The sequence below is a fragment of the Rhinopithecus roxellana genome, chromosome 8, assembly GCF_007565055.1.
Source record: "Rhinopithecus roxellana isolate Shanxi Qingling chromosome 8, ASM756505v1, whole genome shotgun sequence".
Classification (NCBI taxonomy): domain Eukaryota; kingdom Metazoa; phylum Chordata; class Mammalia; order Primates; family Cercopithecidae; genus Rhinopithecus; species Rhinopithecus roxellana.
The window spans coordinates 13,468,180-13,491,928 of NC_044556.1; the positions used below are offsets into that span (position 1 = coordinate 13,468,180).

Below are 23,749 nucleotides of genomic sequence, written 5' to 3' on the forward strand. Positions count from 1 at the left end.
TATTATTATTATTATTATTATTATTATTATTAAGACAGAGTCTCGCTGTTGCCCAGGCTGGAGTGCAGTGGCGCGATCTCGGCTCACCTCCGCTTCCCAGGTTCAAGTGATTCTCCTGCCTCAGCCTCCTGAATAGCTGGGATTATAAGCATGTGCCACCACGCCCGGCTAATTTTTCTATTTTTAGTAGAGACGGGGGTTTCACCATGTTGGCCAGGATGGTCTCGATCACTTGACCTTGTGATCCACCCACCTCACCCTCCCAAAGTGCTGGGATTACAGGTGTGAGCCACTAGCCTTTATTTTGTTTTTTTTTTTTAGAGACAGGGTCTCTCTCTGCTGTCCAGGCTGGAGTGCAGTGGTGCAATCACAGCTCACTGCAGCTCAGTTTCTGGGCTCAGGCGAACCTCCTATCTCAGCCTCCTGGGTAGCTGGGACTATAGGTGCACACCACCATGCCTAGCTAACTTTTTAGCATTTTTTGTAGAGACAGGGTCTTACTATGTTGCCCAGGCTGGTCTCGAACTCCTAGGCTCAAGCAATTCTCACACCTTGTTTGGGCCTCCTAAAGTGTTGGGATTACAGGCATGAACTACCTTGCGCCACCTCTAGTATGGTTAAGATGTAACTTTCACCAGTGCAGTGGCTCACACCTCTAATCCCAGCACTTTGGGAGGCTGAGGCAGGCAGATCACCTGAGGTCAGGAGTTCGATACCAGCCTAACATGGTGAAACCCCATTTCTACTAAAAATACAAAAAATTAGCCAGGCATGGTGATGCACACCTCTAGTCCCAGCTACTTGGGAGGCTGAGGCAGGAGGATCACTTGAACCCGGGAGGCGGAGGGTGCAGTGAGCTGAGATCACGCCACTGTACTCCAGCCTGGGCAACAGAGCGAGACTCCATCTCAAAAAAAGAAAAAAGAAAAAAAAGAAAAGATGTAACTTTCAGGCTGGGCATGGTGGCTCATGCCTGTAATCCCAGCACTTTGGGAGGCCAAGGCGGGCGGATCACAAGGTCAGGAGATCGAGACCATCCTGGCTAATACTGTGAAACCCCATCTCTACTAAAAATACAAAAAATTAGCCGGGCATGGTTGCAGGCACCTGTAGTCCCAGCTACTTGGGAGACTGAGGCAGGAGAATGGCATGAACCCAATAAGCGGAGCTTGCAGTGAGCCGAGATTGCGCCACTGCACTCCAGCCTGGGCAACAGAGCAAGACTCCGTCTCAAAAAAAAAAAAAAAGAAAGAAAAAAAGATCTAACTTTCCCAAGGTTTTCCTGTGCTGCAGGGAATGTCTCCTTGTCCACAGCCCCGACCCTGCAGATGGCTCACCTGGCTGGCAGGAGTCTGTCATGCGCCCAGGCTGGAGGGCAGGAGGCTGGAAGTACGGCCTGTCCTCGTAGCTCCTGGCAGCCACCGACTGTCCATAGCTGTAACTGTCCTAAGTGGGGGTTTCCGCAGGAGAGCAGCTCAGGCGGCAGGTGCAACGCGCCCTGGTCACACTGCACTCTGCATTTAGTCTTTCCCGCAGCGCTGGCTCCTAAGCATCTGCCCAAGACCAGGCCCTGGCCCAGGGGCAGGGGGCAGGGGATGTGGCTGACACAGCAGCTCTCATGGAGCTGACACTAATTTCCAAGAATCCGACTGTGATTTACAAGAGGACACTGGGTGTGGCAGGAGAGGGTGGGTTTGCAGGGAGAAGCCCCTGAGGCCTTAGCAAGGAAATGGAGAGGGAAGGAAGAGGGTGGGGTCAGGTAGGTGCTTGGGTGACAGGTGGCCTCTGATGCCATTGACCAACACGACCTGGGGACGAGGTGCAGGCGGCAGGGCTGGGGAGTTGGAGCATGGTCATAGGGGACATCTTTGCGACACCAAGTGGGAACACAGTGGCTGGATCTGCAGCCTGAGTGCCTCGGTTGGGAAGGTGGGATTGTCACCACCCAGCTGTGCCCCACATGCCACAGACACCCTCTTAGAAAGGCAGGAACCCGGAGCGTGGGGAAGGTGGAGTGAGTCCTGGTCTCTCTGGGGCCAGGAGGCTGAGGCCACCTGCCCTGGCCAGGGAGGGCTCCTCCAACCCAGGTGACCCTTGTCCTCCTTCACAGTCACTGCTGAGGCCGGGACAAAGCTCTGAGTGCTGTCACTGTCCCCACTGCCCCGATGTGGAGGTATGCATGCGGCCTGTCCCCGAGAGCAGTGGATTCTTTTGGAAGTGACTCTGCCCTGATTTCTCCCCACCGCAGGTACGTAATGCCAGCAGAAGGGTCCCGAAGGAAGGATCGCGGTTAAGAGACCTGGGAGGAGTAGCTGCAGGGAGCCCACTGCTCTCACCCATGCAAGGCAATCCACGTTTCCCGGCAATGCTGTTAAAGAAAGGACTGGATACCTGGTAGGTAGCCATGGTGGTGGCCGTGGGGACGGGCTCCTGGGGTCGGCTGCCGTAGGTGAACTCCTGGCTGGAGTGGGGCTGGTATCCACCGTACCCTGCCGGGGCAGCTGGGGGAAAGGCCGGGTTTGAGGCGGGCTCCATCCCAGGAGTGGGCTGTGCAGGATAGCTGGCCCCCGTGGTGAGCAGGGGAAGAGTTGGAGTCTGGGCGCTAGAACCACAAACACACACACAAGCCCCACGGGGTTAGAGCAAGTTCTAACCCCACCGGACCTGAGCTGCCCTGCTTAGTGGAGACCCTCCTAGGAGCCCAGGCACAGCTGGAAGCACTTCCCACAAATTAACACCATCTCACAACAACGCTGTAATGCTGGAGCTACTACTGCACCCAATTTACAGATGCAGAAACTGAGGCACTGTCAGTGGCAGAGGTGGGACTCGAACCCATCTGAGTTCCTAATGCTGGAACTACCACTGCACCCAATTTACAGATGCAGAAACTGAGGCACTGTCAGTGGCAGAGGTGGGACTCGAACCCATCTGAGTTCCTAATACTGGAACTACCACTGCACCCAATTTACAGATGCAGAAACCGAGGCACTGTCAGTGGCAGAGGTGGGACTCGAACCCATCTGAGTTCCGCTTTGTAGATGATCTACTTGTGTGGCAGGGCTTTTTCTCCATGTCAAGATTCTTCAGGCCGGGTGCGGTGGCTCAAGTCTGTAATCCCAGCACTTTGGGAGGCCGAGACGGGCGGATCACGAGGTCAGGAGATCGAGACCATTCTGGCTAACACGGTGAAACCCCGTCTCTACTAAAAATACAAAAAACTAGCGGGGTGAGGTGGCGGGCGCCTGTAGTCCCAGCTACTCGGGAGGCTGAGGCAGGAGAATGGCGTGAACCCGGGAGGCAGAGCTTGCAGTGAGCTGAGATCTGGCCACTGTACTCCAGCCCGGGCGACAGAGCCAGACTCCGTCTCAAAAAAAAAAAAAAAAAAAGATTCTTCAAAGAAAACCGAACTTTTTCTTGGCTCACTGCAAGCTCCGCCTTCCGGGTTCAAGCGATTCTCCTGCCTCAGCCTCCTGAGTAGCTGGGACTACAGGTACCCACCACCACACCCAGCTAATTTTTTTTTTTTTTTTATTTTTAGTAGAGACCGGGTTTCACCATGTTAACCAGGATGGTCTCAATCTCCTGACCTCGTGATCCGCCTGTCTTGGCCTCCCAAAGTGCCGGGATTACAGGATTATAGGCTTGAGCCACCGCGCCCGGCCCCGTGTGAATCTTTATACAACACGGTATTGTGCTTTTCAGTAACATGTGTGCAAAATTATGTTCTTATTGTGCATCTCACACTGCAACTTGCTTCTCCAATGCCCAGCAAACCTTGTCTGAAATGTACTGATACAAGTACACACGGTTCACTCATTTTAACTCCTTCTTCCCTACGCTGTCCTCCTACCTGGACACAGGGTCCTCTGCCCAGGCTCTGCAGCTGAGAGTTTCATCGCCCAGTATAGAAGCACCAGCCACATGTGGCTGAGCACTTTTGTTTGCTTGTTTTATTTTACTTTTTTTTTCTTCTTTTGAGACAGAGTCTTGCTCTGTCGCCCAGGCTGGAGTGAAATGGTGCCATCTCGGATCACTGCAATCTCTGCCCCTCAGGTTCAAGCAATTCTCCCACCTCAGCCTCCCAAGTAGCTGGGATTATAGTTACCTACCATCATGCCTGGCTAATTTTTGTATTTGTGTAGAGACGAGGTTTCACCATGTTGGCCAGGCTGGTCTTGAACTCCCCTCAGGTGATCCACCCATCTCAGCCTCCCAAAGTGTTGGGATTATAGGCATGAGCCACTGCGCCTGGCCTGATTGTTTTAGATATGAGGTCTGGCTCTGTCACTCAGGCTGGAGTACAGTGACACGATCATAGCTCACTGCAGTCTCGAACTCCCGGGCTCAAGTGATCCTCCTGCCTCAGCCTCCCAAGGAGCTGGGACCACAGGCACGCACCATCATACAAGGCTAATCTAGAATCATCTCATGACCCAGCAATTCCACTCCAAGGTTCTTACTCAAAGGAAAAGAAAGCAGAGGTTCAAGTAGGTATTTTACACCAATGTTCACAGCAGCACTATCTGCAGTGGCTGAAAGGTGGGAGAAACCCAAGCGTGCATGAGTGGATAAATGGGCCGGGCGCGGCGGCTCACACCTGTCATCCCAGCACTTTGGGAGGCCGAGGCGGGCAGATCACTTGAGGTCAGGAGTTTGAGGCCAGCCTGGTCAACATGGTGAAACCCCATCTCTACTAAAAATACAAAAATTAGCCAGGTGTGGTGGGGCGCGCCTGTAATCCCAGCTACTCGGGAGGCTGAGTTGGAGGATCACTTGAACCTGGGAGGCAGAGGTTGCAGTGAACTGAGACTGCGCCACTGCACTCCAGCCTGGGAGACAAAGACTCTGTCTCAAAAAAATTGGATGAATGAACATAACGTGGTCCATCCACACAATGAAATATGATTCGGCCTTAAAAAGAAAACAAGTCCTGGCTGGATGCGGTGGCTCATGCCTGTGATCCCAGCACTTTGGGAGGCCGAGGTGGGCGGATCACAAGGTCAGGAGATCGAGACCATCCTGGCTAACACGGTGAAACCCTGTCTCTACTAAAAATACAAAAAGAAATTAGCCGGGCATAGTGGCGGGTACCTGTAGTCCCAGCTACTCAGGAGGCTAAGGCAGGAGAATGGCATGAACCTGGGAGGCGGAGCTTGCAGTGAGCCAAGATCATGCCACTGCACTCCGGCCTGGGCGACAGAGCGAGACTCCATCTCAAAAAAAGAGAAAAGAAAAAAAAGAGGCCGGGTGCAGTGGCTCAAGCCTGTAATCCCAGCACTTTGGGAGGCCGAGGTGGGTGGATCACGAGGTCAGGAGATCAAGACCATCCTGGCTAACACAGTGAAACCCCATCTCTACTAAAAATACAAAAAAATTAGCCGGGCGAGGTGGCGGGCACCTGTAGTCCCACCTACTCGGGAGGCTGAGGCAGGAGAATGGCGTGAACCCGGGAGGTGGAGCTTGCAGTGAGCTGAGATCGTGCCACTGGCCTGGGCGAAAGAGCGAGAATCCGCCTCAAAAAAAAAAAAAAAAAAAGAAAAGAAGTCCTGACATAGGCTACAGGGCAGATGAACCGTAAGGACGTCACGCTCAGTGAGAGAAGCCAGGCACAGAAGGACAAAGCCTGTGTGGTTCCACTCCTAGGAGGTCCCTAGAGTTGTCAGATTCACAGAGACTGAAAGTAGGATGGGGGGTGCCCGGGGCTGGGGAGGGGAAAGGGAGTGAGTGTTTCATGGGGACCGAGCTTCAGTTTGGGAAGATGAGAAAGTTCTGGAGATGGATGGTGGTGACGGCTGCCCAACCATGTGAATGTGTTTAATGCCACTGAACTGTGCACTTATTAATAAAATGGTAAAACTCGTCAATTTTATGTTTTCTAGATTTTATCACAATAAAAAGCAAAGAAACCTCATATCCATTACCAATCACGTCCCCGCTTCACCCATCTATCTTGCCTTTTAATGTTAATGGAAATTTCTGAATATTATTGGAAAGTAACTTTTAAAAAAACAACAAATGAAGTTAAATTTTCAATGTTTTACTTTTTTTTTTTTTTTGAGATGGAGTCTCGCTCTGTCACCCACACTGGAGTGCAGTGGTGCAATCAATCTCGGCTCACTGCAACCTCCACCTCCTGGGTTCAAGTGATTCCCCTGTCTCAGCTTCTGGAGTAGCTGGGATTACAGGCACCTGCCACCACACCTGGCTAATTTTTGTATTTTTGGTGGAGATGGGGTTTCCACCATGTTGGCCAGGCTGGTCTCGAACTCCTGACCTCAAGTGATCCACCTGCCTTGGCCTCCCAAAGTGCTGGGATTACAGGTGTGAGCCACTGCGCCAGGCCCAGTGTTTTATGTTTAAATTGCATTTATGATGGAGACATATTGAATTTTTGCACACTTGTGGTTTAATGGCATCTTGTGGTTGAATCCTTTAGATGAGTCTTTCTCAATTGGGGTTCCAGCAGAGAACGAGGCCTGGTACCCTGAGGCCTCCACGGAGGAAAGAATTCCTCTCCCTCCCTGGAGTCTGGAATGGAGCTCCCTGTGGCCCACCCGCCGGGAGACTCAGTCTTTACAGTCAGCGTCTGTGCTCTGCAGTTTCGAGGCAAAACCCTGGTTGGGAGAGGGGGCTGCAGTTGGGCCAGGTGGCCATGGCCAAGTACGATGGGCTGGGCGGCTTCAGCAACAGAGACTTACTGATTCTCTCACAGTTCTGGAGCCTGGATATCCTAGATCGAGGTGTCGGCAGGGCCGGTCCCTCTGTGGCTTGCAGACGGCGGTCTCTGCCCTGTGTCCGCATGTGGTTGTCCCTCTGTGCGTGTCTGTGTTCCAATCTCCTTTTCTTACAGGGATCCCGTCAGATTGGATTAGGGCCCACTCTGCATTAGGCTAAATTGATTAAGTTGAATTCATTTCAACTTCATTCCCTCTTCAAAGACCCTGGCTCTCCCACTGCACCCTAGACTGGGCAACATAGTGAGACCCTGTCTCTACAAGAGAAAGTTTTTTATTACAAAAGTGTAAAGAGGGGCCAGTCATGGTGGCTCACACCTGTAATCCCAGCACTTTGGGAGACCGAGGCAGGAAGATGGCTTGAGCCCAGGAGTTTGAGGCCAGCCTGGGCAATATAGGGCTACTCTATCTCTGTTAAAGAAGAAAAGTTAAAAAAAAAAAAAAAAAAAAGAAAAAAAAGAAAAAAAAAAAAGTAAAACTGCAACATGGTCCCTACAAGGTCACACCTTTATAATCCCAGCACTTTGGGAGGCTGAGGCAGGAGGATTGCTCAAGCACAGGAGTTTGAGACCAGCCTGGGCAACATGACAAAACCCCATCTTTAAAAAAAAAAAGGCCGGGCGCGGTGGCTCAAGCCTGTAATCCCAGCACTTTGGGAGGCTGAGACGGGCGGATCACGAGGTCAGGAGATCGAGACCATCCTGGCTAACATGGTGAAACCCCGTCTCTACTAAAAAAATACAAAAAATTAGCCGGGCGAGATGGCGGGCACCTGTAGTCCCAGCTACTCGGGAGGCTGAGGTGAGAGAATGGCGTAAACCCGGGAGGCGGAGCTTGCAGTGAGCTGAGATCCGGCCACTGCACTGCAGCCTGGGTGACACAGCGAGACTCCGTCTCAAAAAAAAAAAAAAAAAAAAAAAAATTTAGCCAGGCAAGATGGTGTGCACCTGTAGTTCCAGGTACTCAGGAGGCTGAGGCAGGAGGACCACTTGAGCCCAGGAGGTCAAGGCTGTAGTAAGCCATGTTCACACCACTGCACTCCAGCCTGGGAAACAGAGCGAGATCCTGTCTCAAAAAAAGAAAAGAAGAAAACTAAAAATAAGTCAAGACCCTGTCTCCAAATCCAGGCATATTCAGAGGTACTGAGGGTTAGGACTTCAACACAGGAATGTGTGGGAGAAGGGAGTAGATTCAGCCCCTAATGGCTGCTTCAGGTCATTTCCATAACACACTAAATGATATGGAAATCTTTTTCTTTCTTTTTTTTTTTTTTCTGAGACAGAGTCTTGCTCTGTTGCCCAGGTTGGAGTGCAGTGGCATGATCTTGGCTCGCTGCAACCTCTGCCCCCCTGGGGTTCAGGCGATTCTCCTGTCTCAGCCTCCCAAGTCGCTGGGACTAAAGGCACGTGCCACCATGCCTGGCTAATTTTTGTATTTTTAGTAAAGACGGAGTTTCACCATGTTGGCTAGGCTGGTCTCGAACTCCTGACCTCAGGTAATCTGCCCACCTCAGCCTCCCAAAGTGCTGGGATTACAGGCGTGAGCCACCGCACCCGGCCTCTAAGGAAATCTTAATTACACAAACATCATTCATGCTGAAATTAAGGCACAGAAAATAAATGTTACGGAACATATAATCATTTACAGATGAGTTTGTTTTCATTTTATTTGAGACATCCAAACATCACCAGCCCATCGACAGAGTGCCTAGACATGCACAGAAATACTGTCGCCCCTGAATGTCTGTGGGACATGAGTTCCAGGACTCCCCAATGGATGACAAAATCTTCGGATGCTCAAGACCCTGATACAGAAAGGTGTAGCGGCCGGGCGTGGTGGCTCACACCTGTAATCCCAGCACTTTGGGAGGCCAAGGCCGGGGGATCACCTGAGGTCAGGAGTTTGAGACTAGCCTGACCAACATGGTGAAACCCCATCTCTACTAAAATAGATAAACACAAGATACAAAAAGGTATAGAATTTGCACATAGCTTCCTGTATACATTAAATAATCTCTGGATTACTTGACACCTAATGCAGTGCTTACACATTACTTCATTTGTGTGGATTCAACGTGGTACTTGGCATGTGGCAAATTCAAGTTTTGCTTTTGGAAACTTTGTGGAGTTCTTCCAAGTATTTTAGTTTATTTTATATTTCTAGAGACAGGTTCTCACCCTAGATGCCCAGCTAGAGGGCAAGCAGCATGATCATAGCTCACTGTAGCCTCAAAGTGCTGGGCTCAAGCAATCCTCCCATCTGAGCCTCCTGAGTAGTTAAGACTATAGGGACATGCGACCGTGTCTGGCAGATTTTTTAAAAAATTTTAGTAGAGATGAGGTCTTGCTCTTATGCCTAGGTTGGTCTCAGACTCTTGGGCTGAGGTGATCCTCCCACCTCAGCCTCTCCAGTAGCTGCAACTACAGTTGTGCACCCATACCTGACCATTTTTCCATATACATATATATAATAAATCTATAATATATAATATATATTATATATTATATATAAACACATAATATATAAATATATATATTATATAAATATATAAATATATAAATAGATGAGACAGAGTCTCCCTCTGTCGCCCAGGCTGGAGTGCAATGGCATGATCTCGGTTCACTGCAACCTCCGCCTCCCGGGTTCAAGCAATTTTCCTTCCTCAAGTAGCTGAGATTACAGGTCCCCGCCACCATGCCGAGCCTAATTTTTGTATTTTTAGTAGAAATGGGGTTTCACCATGTTAGCCAGGCTGTTCTTGAATGCCTGACCTTAGGTGATCCACCCGCCTCAGCCTCCCACGGTGCTGATTACAGGCGTGAGCCACCGCGCCTGGCCTGTTTTTCCAAATATTTTTGTTTGGCAGTTGGTTGAATCCACAGATGTGGAACCCATGGACAGGGAGGGCTGGCTAATTAAATCCAGTCATCTTTGATGCTCTGCTGACTCGAAAAACCACAGCAGCACACAGTTTTTGTGTATGTTGTTAGAAAGGTGTGTTTGTCATGGTGAGTGGGACAGAACATACTGTATTTAACTTTAGCCAGCTTGGTTGATAATGTTAAAATATGTAGACATATGGTAGGCAGGCTTCCATCTGTACTTCTGCCCTGGGCCTCCCAAACGTAAAGACTGATTAGTTACATAAGCAGAACACGCATCTAAAAAAAAAAACAGTTTACTTGTTTGAAACTGTCACGATTCATTCACCTTTTTCCTATTTTCCTTACTACATAAGTGGAATGTGCTTCCAAAAGAAGAATAATTGTTTACTTGTTTGAAAATATCACAATTCATTCACCTGTTTTTCTTAATTATGTAAGCAGAATATGCTTCTAAAAAAGACTGTTTACTTGTCTGAAAATAGCACAATTCATTCACCTGTTTTCCTTAGTTACATAAGCAGAATATGCTTCTATAGAAAAGACTGTTTACTTTGAAAATATCATGATTCATTCACCTGTTATCCTATTGGTGGACATTTATACTATGCATTATTTATCTCCTGCCAAGTGATAGACTAACCCCACACAACAACGTGGCTTTAGACACTGTGTCTGTGGATCAGGAATTTGGGACTGGCTCCTCGGGGTTCTGGCTTGGGGTCTTTTATGAGGTTGCCATTAAGAGGTCAGCGGCAGGCAGCAGGATCTGCTTCCAAGATGCCTTCCTCCCAGGGTTGGCAAGTTGGTGCCGATCGTTCGTGGCAGTCCTTGTTCCTCCCATGCGGGCCTTTCCTCGCGTGGATTGAGTGTCCTCACAACATGGCGGCTGGCTTCCCCCAGAGCAAGGGATATGAGGGAGAGCAGGGGAGAGGGAGGCACACACACCAGGTGGAAGTTGTCCTTGTTATGATGCAGCCTCAGGAATCATTTCATAGAGACGGGGGCAGGGGAGTGGCTCACACCTGTAATCCCAACTACTCGGGAGGTGGAGGCAGGAGGATCACTTAAGCCTAGGGGTTCTAGACCAGCCTGGCCAACACGGTGAAAGCCTATCTCTACTAAACACACAAAAATTAGCCCAGTGTGGTGGCGCACGCCTGTAATCCCAGCTACTCAGGAGGCTGAGGCAGTAGAATCGCTTGAACCTGGGAGGTGGAGGTTGTAGGGAGCTGAGATTGCACCACTGCACTCCAGCCTGGGCGACAAAGTGAGACTCCTTCTCAAAAAAAAAAAAAAAAAGTATTTTTTGAAAATAAAAAAATTAGCCGGGCACGGTGGCTCAAGCCTGTAATCCCAGCACTTTGGGAGGCCGAGATGGGCGGATCACGAGGTCAGGAGATCGAGACCATCCTGGCTAACCCAGTGAAACCCCGTCTCTACTAAAAAATACAAAAAAGTAGCCGGGCGAGGTGGCGGGCGCCTATAGTCCCAGCTACTCGGGAGGCTGAGGCAGGAGAATGGCGTGAACCCGAAAGGCGGAGCTTGCAGTGAGCTGAGATCCGGCCATTGCACTCCAGTTTGGGCGACAGAGCGAGACTCCATCTCAAAAAAAAAAAAAAAAAAAAAAAAAAAAAAAAGAAAAGAAAAGAAAAGAAAAAAATTTGTAAAAAGGAATCATCTAGCATAACTTCTGCCACATTCCATTAATTAGAAGCGAATCACTGAATCTGACCCACACATATGGGGAGAGGCTCAGGCCGCACCTTTTGAAAGAAGGCATAGGGAGCAATTTGCAGATGTATTTCTAGACCACCTCACATTGCTTCCGATCTTTCGCTATTAAAGCAATGCTCCAAGGTTTACTCTAGAGTGGCTTCTTGTCCTGCCTGAGCCCTACACCACCCACAAGCCACTAAGAGTCAACAGCAAAGAGGCCAGGAGAGCTGATTTAGAATCATCAGGATCTACTCCTGGAGCTGGGACCACCGTCTCCTGAGACACCCAGGAGAGAGGTAGAGTCCAAACCAAGCTGGCCAGGAGAAAGGATGGGATGGAGATTGGAAGGACACCCACAGGCCCTCTCTTTGGTTTTGTAAAATATACAAGGCTCAACAAGAGGGTATGATCCGCCCAAGCTACAGTGCAGGGGCAGGGAAGTCGAAGTATGATCGCAGCTCTAGAGCCCTTTGGACTGAGACCTGCTGCCTCTTTTGTACAAACAGCTTTCATGGCCAGGCACAGTGGCTCATGCCTGCAATCCCAGTACTCTGGGAAGCCAAGGCAGGCGGATCACCTGAGGTCAGGAGTTCGAGACCAGCCTGGCCAACATGGTGAAACCCCATCTCTACTAAAAACGCAAAAATTAGCCGGGCATGGTGGCAGGCACCTGTAATCCCAGCTACTTGGGAGGCTGAGGCAGGAGGATCGCTTGAACCAGGGAGGTGGAGGTTGCAGTGACCTGAGACTGTGCCATTGCACTCCAACCTGGGCAATAAGAGTGAAACTCTGCCTGAAAAGAAAGCTTTCATGGCCAGGTGTGTTGTCTCACGCCTGTAATCCCAGCATTTTTGGAGGCCAAGATGGGAGGATCGCTTGAGCCCAGGAGTTTGAGACCAGCTTGGGCAACACAGCAAGACCCCATCTCTACAAAACAGAAAAATTAGTCAGGCATGGTGGTGCATGCCTGCAGTCCCAGCTCTTCAGGAGGCTGAGGCAGGAGGATTTCTTGAGCCCAGTAGGTTGAGATCACGCCACTGCACTCCAGCCTGGGCCACAGAGCAAGACCCCATCTCTTAAAAACACAAAGCGTTAGGCCAGGCACAGTGGCTCATGCCTGTAATCCCAGCACTTTGGGAGGCCAAGGCAGGAGGATCACAAGGTCAGGAGATCGAGACCATCCTGGTTAACACAGTGAAACCCCGTCTCTACTAAAAATACAAAAAATTAGCCAGGCGTGGTGGTGGGCGCCTGTAGTCCCAGTTACCCGGGAGACTGAGGCAGGAGAATGGTGTGAACCCGGGAGGCAGAGCTTGCAGTGAGCCAAGATCATGCCACTGAACTCCAGCCTGGGTGACAGAGCGAGACTCCGTCTCAAAAACAAACAAACAAACAAACAAAAAAACCCACAAAGCATTCAGTACTAGGTAGTAAATCGTGAGTAGCTTTCTGGGGAGGAAGCTCCATTCTTCTCTGGCTTCCCTGGGTCCTGAGACCTTGCCCCTCCAACCTGGAGGCCCAGGCGTGCCGAGCAGCACCAGCAGAGGGCTGTAGGGGCACGTGAACCTCAGGTGGAAGACTGAGCGGAGTCCTTCAGCCCAGGACCCCAAGGAAGGAGCGGGAACCTGTGGAGCTTTCTCTACCTGCTCCCGCTGTGCCTCTGCACACAGCTTTGTCTCCACCTGGTGGACGCCCCACCTAAGAGGACAGTGGAGGCGGCTGGTTGGTGAACTGGCTCCACGGCGGAGATCAGACAGCCCATGCAGCAGAAGGCAGAGTTTTCCAACTCAGGCACTGCCGACATTTGGGACAACATTGTTCTCTGGGGTGGGGCCGTTCTGGGTCCTGCAGGGTGCTGAGCAGCGTCCCCAGCCTCCACCCACTTCATGCCAGGAGCTCCCCCAAGTCGTGACAATGACAAATGTTCCCTGACACTGCCCAGTTAAGAACCGATGGTCTAGGACGAGCTCGATGCCAGATCATAGCCTTGTGCAGGTGGACAGAGCCGAAGGCTGCTTCCTGCCTGGTCCAGTCCCTACTCTGGAAGGCTCCCCAGGACATTGTGGGCTGGTCTCTGACTTGCGAGTCAGGCTTGAGTCAGCACCATGAAGACAGTGAAGGAAAAAGAACACGCTCTTCTTGTAGACAACCCTGAACAGCAACGCTCAGGCATGCTACAGTTTGGAATCCACTGAGCCAGGGTGCAGGGAGGACGGAAGCATGACCAGCGTGCAGACGGCTGGACATCCGCTGGCCGAGGGCGGGTCTCAGCATCCCCACTGGCCTGAAGGGCAACTCCCACTGGTTTCAGTGCCACGCCCTGTGAACGTCACAGCTGTGAGCAGACTGAGGACCTGTGAGGGCTACAGGGTCAGGGTGACGTCAGCCGAGATACCCTTGACCTCGCCGGAGGTCACTGCCCTGTCCCGCCACTCTGTGGTCTAATGGCGGGAATGGAGCGCCTCTTCTGCATAGATAGCAGAGATGCGGGGGGGAGAGGCAGGGAGACCCAGGCACCCTCTGGGAGAAGGAAGGGCATGCCAACTGCTCTGAAGACCCAGGAGGCTCCCCCAGAGGCTGGAAAAGGCCCAGGGACCCCTGGGAAGGGTACCTGGAATTTCAAAGAGGAGGGGCTCAATGGAGTGCGCTGAGAGGAGCGTGGGAGAAATGGGGAGGGCGGGTGGGGCGACTGTCCTGGGTGCTGCGGGACAGAGGCTATGGGAGTGAGGTGTGACAGGAGGCAGCTCAGGGCTCTCCAGTGCCGGCAGAACCTGGGTTTTATCCTCAGCCACGAGGAGTCACCTGGACATCTCATGACAAACTTTGGCCTGAATTACGTCCCCCCACTCCCAATTCTTATGTTGAAGCCCTCACCCCCATTTGACTGTATTTGGAGATTAGGTCTTCAGGGAGGGAATGAAGGTTATATGACGTCATCAGGTGGGACTGATCTGAATAGAACTGGGGTCCTTATAAGAAAAGGAAGAGGCCAGGCACAGTGGCTCACACCTCTAATCCCAGCACTTTGGGAGGCTGAGGCGGGCGGATCACGAGGTCAGGAGATCAAGACCATCCTGGCGAACACGGTGAAACCCCGTCTCTACTAAATATACAAAAAATTACCTGGTGAGGTGGCGGCGCCTGTAGTCCCAGCTACTTGGGAGGCTGAGGCAAGAGAATGGCGTGAGCCCGGGAGGCGGAGCTTGCAGTGAGCCAAGATCACGCCACTGCACTGCAGCCTGGGTAACAGAGCGAGACTCTATTTAAAAAAAAAAAAAAAATGTGCTCGTGGATACTTGGGAGGCTGAGGTGGGAGGCTCGATCAAGCCCAGGAGATTGAGGCTGCAGTGAGCTGTGACCTCACCACTGCACTCCAATCTGGATGACAGGGCAGTCTCTTTAAAAAAAAGAAACAAAACAAAACAAAAAGAAAAAAAAAGAAGGGAAAGAGACACCAGGGGTGCCCATCGACAGAGAAAAAGCCACAGGAGGACACTGTGAGGAGGTGGCCATCTGCAAGCCAAGGAGAGAGGCCTCACCAGAAACCACCCCCTGCTGGCACCTTGATTTCACACTTCTGGCCTCCAGAACAGGGAGAAAATAAATTTTGTTTAAGTCCTAGTCTGTGGTATTGTTAGGGCAGCCCCAGCCGACCAAGACAGATGGTGATGGTTAGAGAGGGGAGCAGTTAGAGGGAAGGCTGGTTAAGGACACGAGATACACAGGGGCCAGAACTAGAGGGGCTGATGGACAGGGGGACAGAACACATGCGCCATCATGTCACCTGCAGGAAAGCACAGTCAAAGCCAGCTCTCAGCAGTGTAGGGCTTTACAAACACCTAAAACAGGGCCTGGGAACAGCCAAGGGTAATACTGTGTCTGGTGACTGTGACCAACACAGTGACCATGACTCAGGAAGGGAACACCTGGCCTGCCTCAAGTCATTGCTTGTGACCCCAGAAGCCACCAACACACGCACATGCATGCACACACACGTGCATGCACACACTGCTGTTATATTCCACTAAGCACACTTACACGAGGAAGTGGAGCATGGGGTTTGTCTCCAATGGGGCAGCCCGCATCTTCATGGGTCTCACACCCACTCGCAGGGGAGACCATGGCCTGGCGGAGCCCAGAATTTAAGGGAGGAAGGGAGGGACAGAAGGGTTTTTAAGATGGAGTCAGCCATGTGTGGCCAAATCTGGCCTGCCTGCTTTTGTACAGTGGCAAGCTGAGAATGGTTTTTATACTTTTAAGTGACTGGAAAAAGTTAAAGGGGTAATAATATTTCATGGCATGTGAAAAATTACATGGAATTCACATTTCAGCATCCAAAAAAATAAAGTTTTATTGGCACACAGCCAAGCCCATCGGATGACGCATTGTCCATGACTCGTCTTGCAATACAATGGCAGGGTTCACTAATGTAACAGACGTGGTGTGGCTCACAAAGCCGAAGATATTTACTATGTGGCCCTTTACAGAAAAAGTCCGCTGACCTCTCTCTCAAAGCAACAATCATTCATGTCACTTGTGATTCTGCAGGCGGGGCTCAGCTGGACAGCTCTCCTGGCCAGGCATGGCTCAGCTGGGTGGCTCTTCTAGCCAGACACGGCTCAGCTGGATGACTCTCCTGGCTGAGGCGGGGCTCAACTGGGTGGCAATCCTGGTGGACGTGGGCCTCAGCTGGGCAGCTCTCCTCACCATGGCTGGGCTTCTCTGCCCCTGGAGGGCAGCTACCTGTTGGATGGGGCACTGTGGTTCTTCTTCTCCTTGTATCTCCTCCTCCGGCAGGCCAGTCTTGGGTCCTTCACTACGCAGGGTCCCACAAGATGGAGCAGATGCAGGCAAGGTCTCTTAAGCTTGGGCTCAAGGCAGTCACAACGTCACTTCCACTGCAGCCTGTCCAAGGCAGGGCACAAGGAAGCCCAGATGCAAGGGCCAGGGGAGTGGTCTCCACTTCTGGACTGGAAGAGTAGCAAGGACATGGTGGGAAGGGCATGGATATAAGGGGGCATGAAGGATGAGGGCATTTTGGCAACAATCTGCCACATCGTGGTTTCAGGAGCAGAGCCAGCAAAAACACAGCTCCTGGGAAGAACACCCCACAGCATAACTCATACAGACATCAAAACCCAGGCAGCCCAGGGCAGTGGTTCTCAAAGAGGGTATATTTTGCCCCCAGGAGACACTGGGTGATGTCTGAGGACATTCGTGGTTGTCACCATTTGGGGGAGCTCCTGGCATGGAGTGGGTGGAGGCCAGGGACGCTGCTAAGCACCCTGCAGTGCCAAGAATTGACTCCACTGCAGAGAATAATCCAGCCCCAAATGTCAAAAGTGCTGCTGGCCAGGTGCAGTGGCTCGCACCTGTAATCCCAGCACTTTGGGAGGATCACTTGAGCCCACGAGTTGGAGACCAGTCTGGGCAATACAGTGAGACCCCATCTCTTAAAAACTGCTGTTGAGAAGCTCAGATCTGGGAAGGACAGGCTAGGGCCCCTGGGGCTGGGGACTAGGGATTAGAACCTAGCTCTGCAGATGGTCGGCAGCCAACACTGCTGCTTCTGCCAGGTCTCAGGTGAGATAGGGCGAGGCCCACAGCCCTCCCCAGGTTCCCAGGGTGGGTGGTCACGCTGATCCCCTCCTTGCCTTCTCACAATTTAGAGTCAGATGAAAGCTGTGGCCTCTCGCCCTGCCTTGATCCCCTGAAAATGACAGAAACAGATGTGCCTGTAGTTACCTTACGTTTCCCAGACCCCGGGTTGAGAATCCCTGCTGTCACAGGTGGATCAAAAAGCATTTGTTAAGGTTAAATGGAAAATTTTAGGTTATATATATTTTGCCATCAAAAGAAAAAAAAAAAAAAAGACACTCCAGCACATGCTGCATGGATGAACCTTGAGGACATCACACTCCGTGAGAGAAGCTGGACACAGTATGTGATTCCATTTCTATAGAATGTCCAGAAGAGGCCAATCCACAGAGGCAGGAAGGGGATTTGTGGGTGCCAGACCCTGAAGGAGGGGGTGAAAGTAATGGTTAATGGAGATGGAATTTCCTTTTGGGCTGAAGAAAATGTTCTGGAATTTGAGGTAACGGTCACACAATTCTGTTAATATACTAAAAACCAGACTGGGTGCGGTGGCTCACGCCTGTTAATACCAGCACTTTGGGAGGCTGAGGCAGGAGGATAGCTTGAGCCCAGGAGCACAGTTCAAGACCAGCCTGGGCAACCCAGTGAGACCCCCGCCGCTACAAAGTCTCTACAAACTACAAAAATTGGCCGGGCACAGTGGTGTGCACCTGTAGTCCCAGTTACTTGGGAGGTGGAGGTGGGAGGATTGTTTAAGCCCTGGAGTTTCAGGCTGAAGTGAGCTTTGATTGCACCACTGCACTCCAGCCTGGGCAACAGAGTGAGACCCTGTCTCAAAAAAACACACTGTGCCCTGAGGCACAGTAGCCCACACCTGTGATCCCAGCACTTTGGGAGGCCGAGGTGGGCAGATCACTTGAGGTCAGGGTGCAAGAACAGCCTGGCCAGCATGGTGAAACCCCATCCTTACTAAAAATACAAAAAAAATCAGCCAGGTGTGGTAGCAGGCTTGTGTAATCCCCAGCTACTCCGAAGGCTGAGGTAGGAGAATTGCTTGAACCTAGGAGGTGGAGGTTGCAGTGAGCTGAGATCGCACCACTGCACTCCAGGCTGGGTGACAGAGTGAGACTCTGTCTAAAAAAAAAAAAAAGTCTTGTTCTTTCTAGCCTTTTCTAGCAACTACCACATAACAGGCACTTCAAAGCCATCTGCAGAGTCTGATTCAGAGACACCTGTGGTAGCTGAGACCAGCGATCACGTGAACACACCAACTCTGGAGCAAAACCTAAAGTTGATTATTCCAAAAATGGTCAGAGCTCAGATTCCTACATCCCAGAGAGAAACCCCTCAGGGGCTGATATAGATGACACTAGACAGTTAGGGCAGGGGTCCTGATGTAGAGCCAGTGCCCGTAAACTCTGCAATAAACTCACAGGATAGGAAGCAGTCCTTTTAAATTCTTGCAGAGCAAAAGAGCTGGGCAGAAAACAAGAGCTCTGCTAAACTACATCATGAAGAGGGTTTTTGTTTTTGTTTCTGTTTTCAGGGTCTCGCTCTCTCTCCCTGGCTGGAGTGCAGTGATGCAACCACAGCTCACTGAAGCCTCCAACTCCTGGGCTCAAGTGATCCACCTCAGCCTCCCAAGTAGCTGGGACGACAGGCGTGCACTGCCACACCCAGATGATTTTTCAATTTTTTGCAAGGTCAGGGCCTTGCTTTGTTGCCCAGGTTGGTCTTGAACTCCTGGCCTCAAGCAATCTTCCCACCTCAGCCTCCCAAAGTGCTGATTACAGGTGTGAGCCACTGTGCCTGGCTAATTTTTTAAATTTTTGGTACAGATGGGGTCTCACTATGTTGCCCAGACTGGTCTCGAACTCCTGGGCTTAAGCCATCCTCCTGCCTTGACCTCTCAAAGTGCTGGGACTACTGGCATAAGCTGATGTGTCCAGCCAAGTTTTTCTTTTTTTAATGTGAATTTTTTACTTCTACTTGAAATCCCAACTTAGCATGAAAAATCATTTGCATTTTCAGAACAAAGGAGGCCATCTTCTGGCTAAGCTGAAAAAAAAAAGTCATTATAGGCCTGAGGCACCATTTTAAACATGATGTTGCTTTTTCGGGTTGCACTATGAGGAATTCTGTGTGTACAAAATACCTCAACAGAAAGTGAAAGCGGCCCTGGGCGATCCGGGGGCAAATTCATTGAGTCACTGGATAAATACTTCCTGGGTGCTTCTGGGGGCCGGCTGCTGTCACGGGCGCTGTCACAGCAGCGGGGAATAACCAGACCAAAGTCCTGTCCTCCAGGAGGGTGCTGTGCGATAGTCCACGGAGACACGGGGTAAGCAAAATAACTCAACGCGATCTGATGGTTCTCATGCCGTTGGGAAGAATGTGGCAGGGGGTGAGAGCAGGGAGGTGCAGTTTCTCACGGGCTGGTCATGGCCAGCCTGGTGGGTGAGGAGGAAGGTGAAGACACAAAGCTGGGGAAACAGGGAAGAGCATTTGAGCAGAGGGAACTGCATGGGAAGGGCCTGAGGGTGGAATGCCCAGAATCTGGAATGGTCCAGAAGGCAGTGTGACTAGAGCGGAAGGAATGAAAGGAGATGGGGTCACAGAATAAAGGGGGTGGAACAGGGAGTAGAGGACACCATGATGGATGTCACAGTCCATCGCAGGGCAGAGAATAAAGGGCGTGGAACAGGGGACAGGGAACACCGTGATGGATGTCACAGGCCATCGCAGGGGCTCCGGCTTGTCCTGAGACCCCACGGGGGTTTCCAGCGGAGGAGGGACACGGGCTACGTTGTGATGGGGCCTCTTTGGCGCTGTGCGCGGATGGAAATGGGGGTGAGAGCAGAAGGAATCGTGCAGGTCCAAAATACAGACGAGGCAGACTGGCGCGCGGTGGAGGCGGTGCGCGTGCAGGGGCGTGCGCTCAAGGTCAGAAGAAGGAGAGGAGACCGGGCTGGCTCCCCAGTTTGGGATCTGCACGAAGGACTGCAGGCGGCCCTGCCTGCCGTGGGGAAGTCAGCAGCATGAAGGGGTTGTGGAGAAGCGCGCAGGCGCTTGGACTTGGATATGATCAGTCTTTGAGATGCCAGTCAGACATCCACAGAGCGTGCTGCACCGGCCGCTTTATGCAGGGGCCAAGACTAGAGCTCCAGGGAGAGGACTGAGCTGGAGTCCAGAAACTGGGTGTCATCGATAAGACAATATTTTTTAAAGATTGAGGTAAGTCCACACTGTAACATTCCCGCTTTAAAGTGCACCGTTCGGTGGCATCTAGCACATTTACAAGGCTGTGCAAACATCACCTCTACCTAATTTCAGAACGTTTCCACCACCCCAAAAAGAAACCCGTCCACTTCAGCATTCTCTCCATCCTTCCCCAGGCCCCAGAACCACTAATCCATGTCCTGTCTCTGTGGATTTGCCTGTTCTGGAAATTTCATAGGAAGGAATCATGCACTATACAGCCTTTTGTTTTATTTATATTTTAGAGGCAGGGTCTTGCATCTCAGGCCATCTGTGTGGCTGCAACAGAAGACCCCAGCCTGGGTGATGTACAGAGAGCAGTATTTCATTTTCTCATAGTTCCACAGGCTGGGAAGTCCAAGATCAAGGCGCTGGCACCTGGTGTCTGGTGAGGGCCTTCCTCCTGCATCCTCACACCGCAAAAGAGCAAGTGAACCAGCCAGCCTCCCCCTGCCCCGCGTGATGCCCTTTCATGAGGGCCCAGATCCCATTCACAAGGAGCCCTCATGACCTAACCACATCTCTTTTTTCAGGTAGCGTTTTGCTCTGTCTCCCAGGCTGGAATGCAGTGGCATGATCATAGCTCAGTGCAGCCTTGACCTCCTGGGCTCAAGTGATCCTCCTGCCTTGGCCTCCCAAAGCGCTGGGATTACAGGTGTGAGCCACTGGTCCAGCCCCAAGCACGCCTCTTAATGGCCACATCTCTTAATACTATCATGTGGGTAACACCTGAATTTTGCAAGGGACACAAACCACAGGTACCAGGTGACCAGAGACCACCCCTGTAGCCTGAAGTCTCCTGGAATGAGCTAGCCAATCCCCAAGTGTGCCCTGCCCCACCATGCCTGGAAACTCCAATAAAGGCCATGGCCTCAGCCTGCCCTTGCTCCTGCTCCTGCCTTACCCGTGTTCCCCCTGTGTGGTGTGGCGAGCCCCTTCTCCCTCAGCAAGCATCGGTGATAAATTCCTCTTTCAACAGCACGGGCCTCCTGTGTCACCACTTAGTCACTCCATAAATGACAACCCCATGGTTACCAAATGAGCCATTCTCCAAGAACAAGAAGGTGAAGGAGAGAGGTTGAGGGTGTGAGGGATCATGGGCGGGGACTGGGAGGACACCCATAAAAACTGGCACCGACTGGCCGGCTTCCAGACCTGGCTGTGCCCACTACGGGGCTCTGAGTCCCTTATTCTTTCTTAGACTGTTTACTCACCTGTAAAATGGGAACACCTAATTTGCTAGGGGGATGGTGTGATGATTAAACAAGTACTCATAGGCTACAGGGCCCACCATGTGGCAGGAGCTTAGGATGTAGCCCAGGGTGGCCAGAGTTTCCTTTTTTTTTTTTTTTTGAGACGGAGTCTTGCTCTGTCGCCCAGGCTGGGGTGCAACAGCACCATCTCAGTTCACTGCAACCTCCACCTCCCTGGTTCAAGAGATTCTCCTGCCTCAGCCTCCCTAGTAGCTAGGAATACAGGCACCTGCCACCACACCCAGTTAATTTTGTATTTTTAGTGGAGACAGGGTTTCACCATGTTGGTCAGGCTGGGTCAAACTCCTCACCTCAGGTGATCTGTCCACCTCGGACTTCCAAAGTGCTGGGATTACAGGTGGGAGTCACTGTGCCTGGCCCCAGAGTTTCCATTTTTTTTTTTTTTTTTTTTTTTTTTTTTGAGATGGAGTCTAGCTCTGTCACCCGGGCTGGAGTAAAGTGGCCGGATCTCAGCTCACTGCAAGCTCCGCCTCCCGGGTTCACGCCATTCTCCTGCCTCAGCCTCCCGAGTAGCTGGGACTACAGGCGCCCGCCACCTCGCCCGGCTAGTTTTTTGTATTTTTTTTAGTAGAGACGGGGTTTCACCGTGTTAGCCAGGATGGTCTCGATCTCCTGACCTCATGATCCGCCCGTCTCGGCCTCCCAAAGTGCTGGGATTACAGGCTTGAGCCACCACACCCGGCCTAAGGTGCATCTTTCTAAGCTGAATTTTGGGATGCAAAGCTGGCGAGCCCCACTGATCTAATTTTGTTCATGTGGCCACCAAGCTCAAGGGGACGTAGAGGCCTAGGGGATGGAATGGAACCATCTGAGCCACCCACGTCCCCTGGTCCAGAGCTCTTTCCGTGGGGCCATGCTCTTGCTCTGAAGGGACAGAGCAGGCTTGGGTGTGGTCCACACTTCAGACGGACACGGGTGGGATCTGCAGGTAGAGGCAGGTGGCGAAATGTCTTATGGACAGCCAGGAAGACGGGTCATTCTCTGTTTGCGTATAATACTTTCTACTGAACACCGCATTGAATAACTCAATGGGAACACACACACACAAAACTCAAAAAACATTTCGAGTCGAAGGAAAAACTCAATCGGAAATAAAGATTTTCCTAGAATCACAGGCTGAGAAATGTCATCGTTCTTTCTTTCTAAAAACAAGGACTTGGCCAGGCGCAGTGGCTCACACCTATAATCCCAGTGCTCTGGGAGGCCGAGACAAACGGATCACCTGAGTTCAAGACCAGCCTGGCCAACATGGTGAAACACTGTCTCTACTAAAAATACAAAAATCAGCCGGGCATGGTGGTGCATGCCTGTCATCCCAGCTACTCGGGAGGCTGAGGCTGAGGTTTCAGCCTCACTTGAACTCGGGAGGTAGAGATTGCAGTGAGCTGAGATCGCACCACTGCACTCCAGCCTAAGCGACAGAGTGAGACTGTGTCTCAAAACAAAAAAACCCACATAATTAAAAACAAGGACTCTTTCTTCCCGAACACAGCTCATCACCTATTTCTCTAACACCCCCATGGCAGACGGAGATGAAGGCTGAGGCCACCCAGCTGGAAATGGAAATATCATAGGCCCTGTGATGGTTAATACTGAGTGTCAACTTGATTGGACTGAGGGATGCAAAGTATTGTCCTGGGTGTGTCTGTGAGGGGGCTGCCAAAGGAGAGTCACATTTGAGTCAGTGGACAGGGAGAGGCAGCCCCGCCCTCACTCTGGGTGGCCACCATCTAATCAGCTGCCAGTGCGGCCAGGATAAAAGCAGACAGAGGAACGTGGAAGGACTGGACTGGCTGAGCCTTCTGGCCTCCATCTTTCTCCCGTGCTGGGTGCTTCCTGCCCTCGAACATCAGACTCCAAGTTCCTCAGTTTTTGGACTCTTGGGCTTACACCAGCAGCTGGCCAGGGGCTCTCAGGCCTCCGGCCACAGACTGAAGACTGCGCTGTTGGCTTCCCGACTTTTGAGGTTTGGGGACTCGGACTGACCCACCCCTGGCGTCCTTGCTCCTCAGCCTGCAGACAGCCTAGCCGGGACTTTACCTCGTGACCGTGCGAGTCACTTCTCCTGGATAAGCTCCCTTTCAATGGAGACCTCTATCCTGTGAGTCCTGTCCCTCTAGAGACCCTGACTCATCCAGCCACCGCCTTCTGTGACCCTGGAGAACACCCGCACTCCAGTGTTCTGGCCTTGGCGCACCCAGGTGGAGGGCGCAGTGCCTCAGGGGCCAGAGAGACAACGTGCCCTGCCACACCAGATGCTGATGCGCCCAGTCAAGTCCTT

General features: G+C 51.6%; 1 protein-coding gene across 1 annotated transcript in view; it reads right to left on the reverse strand.

Annotated features, from left to right (window-relative positions):
• ZFR2 (zinc finger RNA binding protein 2) overlaps positions 1–23,749 on the reverse strand; it is a 60,960-nt gene that overhangs the window by 29,004 nt on the left and 8,207 nt on the right. Inside the window, exons 3-4 of the mRNA XM_030936842.1 lie at positions 2,392–2,602; positions 1,338–1,446 (exon numbers count right to left, since the gene is read on the reverse strand). Of these exons, the coding sequence (XP_030792702.1) occupies positions 1,338–1,446; positions 2,392–2,602 (320 nt within the window). The remainder of the gene's footprint in view (positions 1–1,337; positions 1,447–2,391; positions 2,603–23,749) is intronic.